The sequence below is a fragment of the Manihot esculenta genome, chromosome 13, assembly GCF_001659605.2.
Source record: "Manihot esculenta cultivar AM560-2 chromosome 13, M.esculenta_v8, whole genome shotgun sequence".
Classification (NCBI taxonomy): Eukaryota; Viridiplantae; Streptophyta; class Magnoliopsida; order Malpighiales; family Euphorbiaceae; genus Manihot; species Manihot esculenta.
Window position 1 is genome coordinate 32661331 of NC_035173.2, and position 13859 is coordinate 32675189.

The 13859-nt window shown below is 32.6% G+C and overlaps 1 protein-coding gene across 1 annotated transcript; it reads right to left on the bottom strand.

The window, feature by feature from the left end:
- Nucleotides 1–540: 540 nt before the first annotated feature.
- LOC110629652 (protein IRX15-LIKE) lies at nt 541–1799 on the bottom strand. Its single transcript, XM_021776726.2, has one exon. The coding sequence runs from the start codon at nt 1688–1690 to the stop codon at nt 749–751; it is 942 nt and encodes a 313-aa protein (XP_021632418.1). The 5' UTR covers nt 1691–1799; the 3' UTR covers nt 541–748.
- Nucleotides 1800–13859: the final 12060 nt, after the last annotated feature.

The window sequence follows — 13859 nt, forward strand, 5'->3', positions numbered from 1 at the left end:
CATTTTCCAGAGGCAACCTATATTTATCTACGAGGCTGGATTCTGGAACTGATTGTGGTAAAGAGATCCTGACACTCAAAAAATTACCCTAAATTACCGTCCAATTTGGGGAAAATTCACACAAGAATTTAGTATTACCCTGATTTTTAATTATAATTAATTAATAATAAAAATAATTACTATAGTGTACCCTATCATTTAGTCTAATTAATTAATTTATTTTTATAATTTTATCTAATACAAGGTAATTTAAATAAAAAATAATATTTTTCCGCTTTAACTAAAGAAAATAGATATTTATCATTTCCAATTAATAGAATTAAATTATGAGTATATTTTAATGTATTTTTAAAATAATAAAAATAAAATAATCAGTTATGCTAAATTATAGAGACATGATGATAATTATTTTTTTATAATATAAATAATACTTTTATAACACTTGACTAAAAATTAATGAAAAACAATATATATTGGGCTTCAATTAATCAATTATAATGTATATCTGGAATTGTTGAATATGGCAGATAAGCACTAAAATGACAGATAAATTGAGAGTCTGAAGCTTCCATAGCCAAGAAATTACAAGGTTTAGATGTTGCATTACCAAAAAAGAATTATTTTTTACACTCCCCATTATCAAATCCAAGAAGAAAAAGAGAAAAGATCTAAAGTTTTTCAATGATCATAAATACCCACATTTTTTTACCACTTTATACCATATATCCTGGCTTTTAGACAAAAACACTTAGGATGAAGAAGAAGATGATGATTTTGATGTTTGGTTGTTGCAGAACTGGTAGCTATTCTCATCCATCTTCTCCACCACAAAATGAGCAAGCATGTCATTAGCTTCCACCAAGTTTTCTCTGCACAAGAACTCATCCCCATATACTTTCTCCACATTTCTATAGTAATCATGAACAAATATATGAGTCTTCCCATTTCCTCCCTTCTTGCTCCTAGCTAGAACCCCGGATGTGAAGATTGGCGTCATCCTTCCTGGCCCTTCTGGTCCATCTCCTCGAGGCCCATCAATCAATATCACATCCCAATCTACCTCATAAACGTGATTAGGCAAATCATTAATCCCAAGCTTACATTCTGAGAAGAGAAGATTCTGAACTGGCTTGCATTCGTTGCGTATTTGATCCCTTGTAGAGGCTATAAGTTCTTTGTATTCTCTCATTTTTGTTGTGTATTGAACATCAAACACATCAAATTCTGGGTGTAGCTCTTCAAAATAGGCTGCATAGTATCGGTTTTCTTCAATAAAAACTGTGCGGCCATTGTGGTTGAGGGCTTTCCACAAAAGGGTTTCGTGCGTTAGCCCAAAAACAAGAAAATTACATGGAGAAGAGCACTTTCTAAGAACATCAGATATGGGTTTGATTTCAGAGTAAGACATGTGGAAACTGTCATTAGATCTTGAAGCATAGTGGAGGAGAGTATTGATGACAGTGGTAGGCAGAGGTGCAGAGGTGGATATGGAGGAGGAGGTGGCAGCAGCAGCCAAGGAAGCTGTGGATTTAGTGGGCAAAGCTTCTCTAGTATAGATAAGAGTAACAAGAAAAGCAATAGTAAAGAAAGAAACAAAAGCAAGAAGCCATAACCGATTGGAGCTTCCTTGTTTTTGGATGTAAGGATGAAGAAGAATAAGCTTTGTGTTGTTGTTGTTATTGTTCTTCATCTTTGTTGAGCAAAAGAGAGAAATTGCTCTCTTTCTCTCTTGTTCTTGATCTTGGTGGTCAAGATTTTAAAATTTTTTGATTGAAATGAGAAAAGATGGAATGATTTTAAAGATGGGGTTAAGCTCTTAGGCAAAAGAATATTTTTTGAAGCAATGGTACAGGAATGTGACATTTAGTCACTTTGCAATCAATCAAATAATATTCTAGATACCTAATTACAACACATTTTAGAGATTATCAATTTATTTTATTAAAATTAGTTTAAATTAGTTGCCTTGTCTCCATGCACAATTGTACTTGGTCAAATGGAAATTCTTTTAAAGAATTTCAATAATTGGAGGGGCTTATTCCAAATTTGAAGAATTTGAATAATAAATTATTTATGAAAATCATTGATGACGGCCGAATTTCTAAAGAAAGATATAGACCCAAAATTTATCAAATTATACATAAATAAGTCAGTTCAACTCGATCTGTACGTACGAACCTGAATAACACTAAAAAATAAAAAAAAAAAAGATAAAAAAAGGAGAAGCGTGATTCTCCCAAGTGAAACTTACACATACGCAATAAATTCTATTTTTAAAATTTCATAATATTAATTTTATTTAAATTAAAATTTTATTATTATTAAACTTATCAATGGGATTTTATTCATCAAACATATAAATGGGTTTGAAAATTAATATTAAAAATATAAAATATAAATTCATTATAAATATTAATTTTTAAATACAAACTCGTTATAATAAAATTTGAAATATTGTGACAGTTGCCGTATTTATACAGAACAAAACAGAGTTGTGCAATGGGAGCAAAACACAAAGTGGTTGGAGAGGAGCTGGTGGAAGGAAGGCAGCGACCCAATAACTAATACTAGCCAGAAGTCGCTTTACCTTGTTTTAATTTACAAGTAACATTATATAATTAATATTTTTAAAAAATTATATTAAATAAATAAATAAATTGAGGCTTTTCTTAAAAAAGTGGTTACCCTTTGATGGAGACTAATTACCTGTAACCATCTTCTAATTGAAAAGCAATCATTAGATTTATGCCCTAACCTCCAGTGATTATGTACCAAATTGAGATGCTTTAGGGCAAGATTTTGATACATTTGTAATTTTCAATTTTAAGTATACAAATGGGTATAACTAATTTTGTCACACAAGTACATGTAGTATTCAAAATAGCAGTACTTTTTGTATATATTGATGGATTTAGGTTTAAAATTGATGTTGATTCAAATTTTTATATAGATGGCACCTTTATATAACTAACTAATTAAATATAAAATATCTATTTTTATAATAAAAATAACCGGATATCTTAGAATTTCATTAAGTAAATTTAAAAAATTATTATAGAAAAAAAATTATTAATTAATTTTTCATATTAAAAATATATTAAAAAGTTTTAATTAGTTTTTATCTTTAAATGTTTAAATTAATATCGTTATCTTTAACGTTCAAAAATGAGAAAATTTTCTTTTTAAAATTATTGATGTTGTTCACATCATGTTTATAAATCTATAAAATAGGAGAGAATATCGAGTATATTAGTTTAACAATCTCTTTAATACTTAAGTCAATATGTGTGATGCATAAATTATGCAATTGATCGTTAGAAAAAATAATGTACCTCATTATGGAGGTTGTGAGCTCCTTATATAACGTGTAAGATAGAATTTTAATATGATATGAAATCCTAGATAAGATAGGACACAAAATCCTAGATAAGACAGGATGAATCCTATCAAATAAGGATAATATTATGATATAGATAATATTTTATTTCGATTAAAATTTTACCACCTTATTTAGAGTTATAAGATATTTGATAGTAAATGTGATTTGGGTTATTGAGACTTAAATTTAATATACTTTAATATTGAGTTACATAAGTAGTCCCTCTATAGTAATTGAATCTTTAGGCTCGATAATGAATTATTCCTTTGACAAACTTGTCATCCTATGAAAATTTCGTGACAAATCACTATGATGATTGCTTTGACTTTTCCATTTGCGAACTTGTCACCTTGTGGGACTCTAATAATGATTCGCTTTGATTTTTTTCCTTGATGAATTTGTCGTCTTGTGTTTTGATTTTGAAGGTCATGGTTTCTTTGCTACTTGTATTTGTGGTAATGATATTTTATGATTGCATTTTAATCCAGATGAGAGAACTAAAGTTATCAATATATAACTAAAATATAAGTATTTCAATAGATGGACTTATATGGCTAAATAAATATTACGTGGCTTTTATTCCCATCTTGTTTTGATGGCTTGACATTGATGAGATTTGGTATTATGCTGTCATCATGAGAAATTGTATAGGCATCAATTGTTGATAAGGCCATGCGGATTGCCTAAGGGGGCAATTGTTTCCTGAAAGAGCGCTCTTACATCGCCTAAATGAGCAATTGATCGCCTGAAAGGGCGCTCTTATATTGCTTAAGTGGGCAATTGATTGCCTGAAAAGACGTTCTTACATCGCCTAAGAATGCTCTTATGTCGCCTAAGTGGGTAATTGGTTGCCTAAAAGAGCGCTCTTACATCGTCTAAGGGCGCTCTTACATCGCTTAGGGGCGCTCTTACATCGCTTAGGGGCGCTCTTACATCGCCTAGGGGCGCTCTTACATCGCTTAAGTGAGCGATTAGTTGCCTGAAAGGCGCTCTTACGTCGCCTAGGGACGCTTTTACATCATCTAAGTGGATAATTGGTTGCCTAAAAGGGCGTTCTTACGTCGTCTAGGGCGCTCTTACATCACCTAAGTGGACAATTAGTTGCCTGAAAGGCTCTTACATCTCCTGGAGGTGCTCTTATGTCGCTTGAGAGCGCTCTTACGTCGTCTATATGGGCAATTAGTTGCCTGAAAGGCACTCTTACATCGCCTAGGGGCGCTCTTACGCTGCCTAAGAGTGCAATAGATCGCTTGAATTTGGGGAAGAGCCTTTTGATATGTGGAGTCGCCTCTTTTATAGGTGATATAACCCATTAAATCTCATCTTCAAAATTAATTCTTGTAGAAGATATAAAAGTATAAAAACTAAATTTGCATGAGATGACTAATAATGATATGTGATCCTAAAGTTAATGCTGAGTCTAAATAGAAAAATAAATATAAAAGTGAAAAGTAATTAGTATTTACCGCTGGTTGTTAAGAACATAGTATTACTTGATTGATGTGCGTAAACATCACCATCTTGCAATAAAATAATTTGTAACTCTTTTTTCTCTTTTTTTTTTTTTATACAATAAAGGATTTTTTCTAAGGCATTAACATAATGGTAGATTTTGTAAAATAAATTTAATAAATGAATAATGCAGATAAACCTTCATGCTTAATAAGAGCTTAAAGGATACTTAAAAATAACGAAAATATTTATACAAGTCATTTAGTGACGGCAAAATTCTATCGCTGATTCAGAGATACCGTCACAAAGTCTACCGCTACAGTAGCGAGCTGCAAAAATCGGTCTCAAAAAATTTAGGATGAAGGAAGCAAACATGGGATTAAGTCCGTTGCAAATCTTTTACATAAGCTTTTTACAATAGAATAAAATCCTTTAGTGACGTTAATTATTTCGTTGTAGACCCCCAAATTTCTAATAGGTGTGAGTGAGATACAAATTTTCATTATAACATATTTGTGCAGAAGCTCAAATCTCTAAAAAAAGTGTGAGGGATATACAAATTTCAATGTAATAGATTTTACACAGGAATAAAACTCTTTAGCGATAGGAATATTTTCATCAAAAGCTCATATTTCTACATGTTTGATCACAATCTTCTTTAAATAATAAGAAAAATGTGAGATACATAATTTTTTTTGTCGATTTCCACAGAGGGCGCGAATGATATTATTCACATCATATTTTTTCGGATATAAACCTACAAAATTAGAGAGAATACTTAAATGGATTGGGTTAGCAACCACTCTGATATTTAATTTAATATGTATGATGAATAAATTATGAAATTAACTGTTAAAGAGGATTGATCGTTTTCTCTCTTATTTTACCCATTTATATAAAAAAATATTATGTGAATAATATTAATTATTATTTTCTTTATTAAATAAATAATAAAAATAATTGAAAATATTTTAATTTTTCTTCAACTCTTAACTTTTTAAATTTATTGAAAAACTAATCACTGTACTTTTTAAAATTTCAATAATATTTTAATATGTTTTTTTAGAAATGAATGATAAATTAATGTGCTCTTTAAAAATAATGATAAATTAATGTGTTCTTTTGTTCGATATGTATTAAATGGTATTTTTTTTAAAAAAATTTGATAGGTATAAGGAGAATCAGATGTTTTTTTTTTCTAAAATTTTGAAATATAGTAAATTGTCACGATAAAATTTCTTAATTTCATATGAAATCTATTACAAAAATTATAATAGTGAGCATATAATAATAATAATGATGCATTCTAAAATAAATTAAATAATTAAAAAAATTACAATTGAATTTAAAATAAATTCTCAAGCATTAAAAATATTAATTAAATTAAATATGAATAAGTATTCACATATTTCTTATTGATGTTGCTAAAATCAAGTTGATGATGTGGTCGAAATGGAACTGAACTGTGATTGGTTAATCCTGTAAAAAAGAGAAAGTGAGGTGGTTGGCATCTACGGTAACTACTTCAACGCTCAAATCAGTAAACTGAGGAGAAGGCGAGAGTAAGGAATTGCTTAAAACTCAAGAGTAGTTGTGTTAGACAATAGTGTGTATTTATTTCTATGATCCTTAGCTTTTATACTGTAAGAAGATATGGTTAATTATAATATTTCCTGAAAATCCGACGATGATGTGGTTGGCTTATTAATAAGGGATTTTGCCGGCTAATTGGTTGGAAATTCTGTGATTACAGGTGTAAAAAGGATTTACTGAATTATAGTTGTTAACGGTATCTTCCTATGGAGTCTTGCCCTGTAGTTGAGAGGGCGAGTCTTGACGAGCTGAACTGACCTTAGGTCGACTTGAAGCGTTTGGGTTCTTTTTTCCTTTGATGGGATTGAGCATCATCTGATCAGACTCTTGCCACATGACCTTTTCTTCGACTTCCAGCACATAGCCTTCTTTGGGCGAGTATTGTGTAATATCAGAAGTTTTTTCGCTGGTCTTCGATTCTTTAAATTCGAAAATGACAGTTGTCTTCATGATTTGGGGCATATGGTTTGTTTAGATTGGCCTTCTATACTCGCATCAGTTTTCCTGCTCCTGCCTATAAATGACCATTGTCTTATGGCAATAATAAATCGAACTTAACATCTGATATTGCCTTGAGAATTTATTAATCAAGACTGACACTCGGTCGTTCTCCTGGCGAATACCCTTCTAGTGATCTGGTTGTGAAATGTGTCACAGTCTTGAAGTGCAAATCATACCAACTATCCTGAGTGGAACCGTGCAACCTTAGTTTAGTCCTTTAAACTAAGTCAGCTTCTATTCGGGTTGAGCGCGTTGTGTCCTTACTTTCTTCTTACTCGCGTTGCTAATCAGCCCAGTCTAAGATATTGCCCAGCGCCTAGCCAAAATTGATCCGAGCGATATAGTAACACCTTGGTGAGTTTTCGGGCTTTCTCTTATCTTAATGGCCCCGATGATCTTCCGGATATTTTTTAGCTCTGCTAAGCTTTCGGACATTCTCTAGCTCTATCAAGCTTCTAGACATTCTCTAGCCTTGACTAGCTTCCGAACATTTTCTCACCTTGTCGAAATTCCATGCATTCTCTAACCCCGACTAGTTTTTGAGCATTTTCTCTTCCCGTCGAGCTTCCAAGCATTCTCTAGCCCTGACTAGCTTTCAAGTATTTTCTCGCCCTGACTAGCCATGACGAGCTTCCAGTCATTTTCCTCCTTGCGGACTTCACTCGCTCTTTTAGCAGTCCGTCTCACCTTTTTTGATTGTCAAAAAGTCTTGCCCGCCTACAATGGGCCTTCTTCCTTCTAAAAATTTTTTGAATTTCCAAGGGTGATTGTAAAAGCAATATGATACTTTTTTGTGAAATGGGGCTAACACTCGGTTGGTCAGACTGGCGTATACCCTCCTTATGGCCTGACATAAGATGCCTTAGAAACCCTTTGTGAAACGAGATTGGCACCTAGTTGGTCGGTCTGGCATATGCTCACCTTGTGGTCTTGAAACTTTTGCTTATAGGGACTAACACCTAGTCATATGCTTGGCGGGTTCCCACCTTGTGGCCTTCAAACTGTAATATGGGACTAACACTCGGTCATATGTCTGGTGAGCTCCGGCCTTATGGCCTTGAAACTTTTGTTTAATATGGGACTAACACCCAGTCTTCTAGCCTGGCGGATTTTCGCCTTGTGGCCTTGAAACTTTTGTTTAGTAAAGGACTAACAGTTGGTCTTCTAGCCTAGCGGGTTCCTACCTTGTGGCCTGACATGAGATACCTTGTTATGCTGGACTAACATCCGGATGACCTTGTGGCCTTTTAGTGGGACTAACACCCAGTCTTCTGACCTGGCGAGTTTTCGCCTTATGGCCTGGCATGAGATGCCTTGTTATGTGGGACTAACACCAGAATGGCCTTGTGGTTTTTTAGTGGGACTAACACTCGGATCTTTTAGCCTGGCGGGTTCTCGCCTTGTGGCCTGTCATGAGATGCCTTGTTATGCAGGACTAACACCCGGATGGCCTTGTGGCCTTTAGTGGGAATAACACTCAGTCTTCTAGCCTGGTGGGTTCCCACCTTGTAGCCTAGCATAAGATGCCTTATTATGTGGGACTAATACCTGGATGCCCTTGTGGCCTTTTAGTGGACTAACACCCGATCTTCTGGCCTAGCGGGTTCCCGCCTTGTGGCCTTTTGTATCCACACTTTTACCTGATGTTCCTAATAAGAAAGGTTTGAAGAACGCATCATAGTTTTATTTATTATATTTTTGTAAACATCATACATTTAGTCAAGGATAATTAAAAGGCTTGGTTATCTAACTCGACTAGTTTATAAGACTCCAGGTGAATAACCTTCGAGACCTTAAGTAGTTCTTTTCAGTTTTTGTCCAACTTACCAAACCCAGCATTATTGCCTGTTACATCTTCTGTGATTTGCTTATCTTTCTTTACCATCACTAGGTCCTTCGGCAATTATGTAAATAACCCCTATGGGTTCTCAATCAAGGGTAGTTTTGGAAGTTGTTTCTCTGGGCTCAGGCCTCCTCTCTTCTGTATTTTTTCTGGCAAAATTCTAAAATGTGTCGTCTCTTATTAACTTTTCGATCTCATCTTTCAACTACCGATACTCCTCCATTGTATGTCTATGGTCTTCGTGAAAGTGGCAATATTTGGTCCCGTCTCACCTTTCGGCTCTCTCAGTGTTGAGCTTGGGAGGCCACCTGACCTCCTTGTCGCTTTTCCTGATCCACATTAGAATACGTGTCCGTGAGTCATTCAATGGAGTATAGTTCTTATACTTACTTTGGTCATCTCTTCTTCGGGAGACTTGGTGACTTCTATGGTTTTCTTCATACCCTCACCTTTCCGCCTTTTGGCTTTGCTTTTGGTTCGCCCTCTTGTCTCTCTCAATGCTTGGACTTCATCATTCAGCCTGACATACTCTTACAATTTTTCCATCAACTGTTGATACATAACAGTTGGGTTCTTGATTAAGGAATTTATGAACTTGACGCTACGTGTTCCTTTTTTCAATACTTCACATGCTATTCCATGGTTTAACTCCTCCACCTGTATTGCTTCTACATTAAATAGTGAGATAAAGCTTCTCAAAGACTCGCCCTCTCCTTAACGAATCTTTCGCAAGTCGGAGGAGAGTTTTTTAGGAGATATACAAATAATAAACTTGGATCTAAATAACATAACAAATTGCGTAAAATTTTGAATCAAACCTGGGTTCAGATGTTGGTATTATTTCTGAGCCAAACCTGTGAGTGTTGATGGAAATACTCAGTATAGCACAAAATTGTTGACATCTTAGAGCATCATGGTCATCCTAAATATTTATCCAAGCTAGGCAACTTGAATTTGGTCGAAAAAGTTTTTGTTAGGATTTTTTTTATAGGGGCGAGACACCATCTAGGCCAAAGTCCTCTTCTTGCTCCTTCTGGTACCTTGGAACAGCCCATACCAGCTTCCAATCGATGTCTTTCGGAGTATCGTCTAATTCATCTTCTTCAAACTCGGCCTTCCATTTGGATCACATTTTGATCGCCTCTATCCAAGTCTTCGAGAGGTCTACAGAGGCTTCCTCCCTTCCCCTAGGAACTATGTATGACATCTCCCCTTGAGTAATATTTAAATTTATTAGAGTATTTGCTCGTTGTTTAAATTGTTGAGATATGCTTTATTGACCATTAAGGGTGTGTTTTATTCACTATCAGGAGTGGGAGAAATGATAGCACCCTCATTGGTAGCAATTTTAGCAGTAGCCCGAGAAGTGTCAGCCATTGGGAGAGAGGAAAGGAAGGATTCTTTTAAAAGAAAAGGGATGAGAGATTAGTTTTAATCCAAATGAATAGAGAGAATTCAATGGATCTCCCAGCAGCAAAATTTAATGATTTTGCTGAAACCTAGTTGATGATGTGGACGAAATAGAGCTGGATTGTAATTGGTTAATCCTGCAATAAAGAGAAAGTGAGGTGATTAGTGCCTACGGCAGCCACTCCAATACTCAAGTCAGTAAACTGAGGAAAATAGCAAAATTTAGGAATTGTTTAGAATTCAAGAGTAGTTGTGTGAGAGAATAACATACATTTGTCTCTGTGGTCTTTAGCTTTTATACTGTAAGAATGTGGAGTTAATTATAATATTTCTTGGAAATCCGATAATATTGTGACTGGCTCATTGATAAGGAATCTTGCCGGCTAATTAGTCAGGGATCCTGTGACTATAGGCATAAAGAGATCTGCTGGATTGTAGCTGTTAAAGATACTTTCATATAGAGTTTTGCTCTATAGTTGAGAGGGCAAGTTTTGATGAGCTGAAATGACTTAAGGCTGATCTAAAGCGTCCAGATCTTTTTTTTTCTCGGTGGGATCGAGTACTATCTGATCATACTCTTGCCACATAACTCTTCTAAGTACATGATTTTTTTTGAATAATTATTGTGTAATATCAATCTCTACTTCTATATGATGAGGCAATTGAAAGTAAAAAAATATTATGTTGATTATAAATAGTTGATATGAAACAAAATTTTGGAGTACCTACCACCTACCAATGATGTAACACATGTATGTTATTTAAAAGATTTTTTAACAATAATGTCCTTAAAAACAAATCCAATCCACAATTTATATTAGACTTGCTACCAAACTTAACCCAATTTTCAAAATTTGAATGCTTCAATCATTGTCTTAATTTTGCATAAATACTAATTTTATTATTATATTGATTAACACACGGTAATAATATTAATAGTTACTATTATTGCTAATATAACAATAAATAAAAATTATAGATATTAATAAAAATTATTTTTAACAGTTATATTTTTTATTATTAATAATTTGTGAATGGATTTGAATCCACAAGTAATGGAATGTTGTGATGAGAGATGTGATAGTGTGAAACTATGGTCCATAGCCATTAGAGAGAAGGAGCCCAGTTACTGAGGGATGACAAGTGCGGCCCAAATTATATAGTAAATTTTTTAAAACTTAGCAAAATTCATACCTTATTCTGTCCATTTTTATTATATAGTAAATAATTTAAGCATGAGTTTTTATTTAATTCATAAAATAGTTTTCTATTATTTTTTTAGTTATCATAAATTAAAAAAGAATCAATGCGAATTAAAAAATATAAATTATTACAAATATTAAAATTATAAATACTAAATTATTATGCATATTAAAACTTAAAAGATTAAAGAAATGAAATTCAAAAATTAAAAGATTAAACTATAATATAAATGAAATTCAAAAATTAAATTATTTTAATATAATTATAAATTTTAATAAAATAATTATTTTATTAACAGAATGAAAATTTAAGAATTAAAACATAGATTTTATCAAATTTTAGAAACTACATTGTAAATGATCTAAATATTTAATTTAAATACTATTATATTTATTTTGATAAAAAAATTAAATTTACTCTTAGTAAAAAATATTAAATTTGATTTTTTAATTTAAATTTATTTCTGAACTATTACACTTATTAAGATTTTATCTATTTTATTTAATTTTTTAATAATAACTCAGTAAATAATTTTTTTAATTAATTTTTGTTTGTTGAATTAGTTTGGTGATATGAGAGAGCAAATGTTGTTTTTAAGTGAGTTAGATTGCAGAGATGGAGGCAGCTAAGATCTGCCTTTCTCAAAAGGTGAATCCAGTCTATCCTGCATCAACCAGCACCCAAGAAATTGCCATTGCTGCTCACTGCCACTGCTCAATTTCCAAGTGCTAACCCCCACCACTGCTAGCCCTAATTAAATTAATAGAAAAAGGAAATATAAAAGAATATCAGTATTTTTTATATATATATAATTGGTTTCAACTATTGGTTTAAATTCAACGCCCCTCAACTTTAAAAATAATTTTATTATTAATGAAATAAAATTCATTTTTTTTATTTTCTTGTATTTTATTTTAATTTTAAGTTTGTTTGTACTTTTTAATTTAATTTAATTTAATATTAAATATTAATATTTAATTCTTATAAATTAGTCTTCATATTATTTATTTAATGATTAATTTATTGTATTCATTTAACCTAAAAGGAGTATAATTACTGAAATGTGTAAAATTATAGAAAATAAATTAGGAATTAAATTATAAAGAAATATTAAATTATTTTTTTTATGTTTGAACTAATTTATTATTTTTTGTTTAAAATGAGAATTGAAAATTGAGGGAGCAGAATCTGAAATTTATCAGATTTACTCAGATACACCTACCACCAAATTAAATCTGTGGGCGCAAATTACATAATTATTTTTAAAAATATGAAAACTAATATATAAATTTTACGAGTATGTATGCTCTCATCCTCACATTTACATCCTCATTTTATTTTTCTTTTTTGGAGAAAAAAAAAAAAACCTCACTTTCTTTTCCTCCGGAAATCATAAAAGTACCGACATGGTTTAAAATGAGATTTGATATGCATTCGGTCAATTGAAATTTTGATTTTGGGCTTTATGACTCTGCCATTTTAGCGACTCTTGTCCCAGTGCAGCCTGCTTTCCGTCCAAAAACCAGCAAATTAAAGTCCAAACCTCTAATGCAAAGAAGAAATTCGGTCCAAAAACCCAATAAACCAAACCCTGGTGATAATGGAATCCCAAAAGTACATACACAATGCCCAGAATACACTAGCAAATACAAGAGATCAAAGCAACATATAAAAGCAAATTGGATCTTAGTATTCCTGAAAATCAGGGCTCAAACAAACGCAACATATCCAAACAAAACGCACATCAATCCAAATCAAGGCTACAAATCTCGTAGTCCCATCAAAATGCCAAACTTTCATCAGCTTTCGGCCAAGGCTCCCTGAGGATGAGAACTGAAGGCGGAAGAACTGAAGAAGAAGAGCAACAACGATAGTCTCGAAGGAGAAGAGGCAGGTAACGAGATGGGCGACGACAGCTGAAGAATAAAGGGGAAAGAAGAAAGGAACTGGGAAGAGAGGTTGGGCAATTGAGTAGCAGGTGATGCCTTAAAATGTCTTCAGTTTTTTTAATTTATCGAGTAATAGAAACAATGAAGCATTTGTAAAAGGGAGAAATTGGCTCAGTTAAATTCTTTTTTTTTTTCACTCATTTAATCAAATCCAACAGAATTTTTTTTTTAAAAAAAAATAATAATAAAACTGAAACCTAATCAATTGATTGAAAAACTAATAAAAAACCTAATTAAATTCATTCGTTTCGAGCTTTCGGTTAAAACCAATATTTGCTTATAGGGGTATTTTCATTTAAGACCGGAAAATTACAGAAGTTACGTTATGGTGCAGCATGAAAATTTTTCAGGAGTTTATTGCCTTTAAAAAAAACCCCCAAAAACCTTTAAGGAGTTGAAGCATAAGATGAAAAAAAAAAAAAAATCAAATGCTATAACACATATGGGCCCATTGGATCATGACACTTGAATACGGAAAGATTTTAAGAGTCAAACTATTTGGTCCGACCAGACAGAGAAAAGGTTCGAT

Coding starts and splice junctions, on each gene's coding strand:
- LOC110629652 (XM_021776726.2), bottom strand. CDS start 1,690: ATGAAGAACAATAACAACAACAACACAAAGCTTATTCTTCTTCATCCT.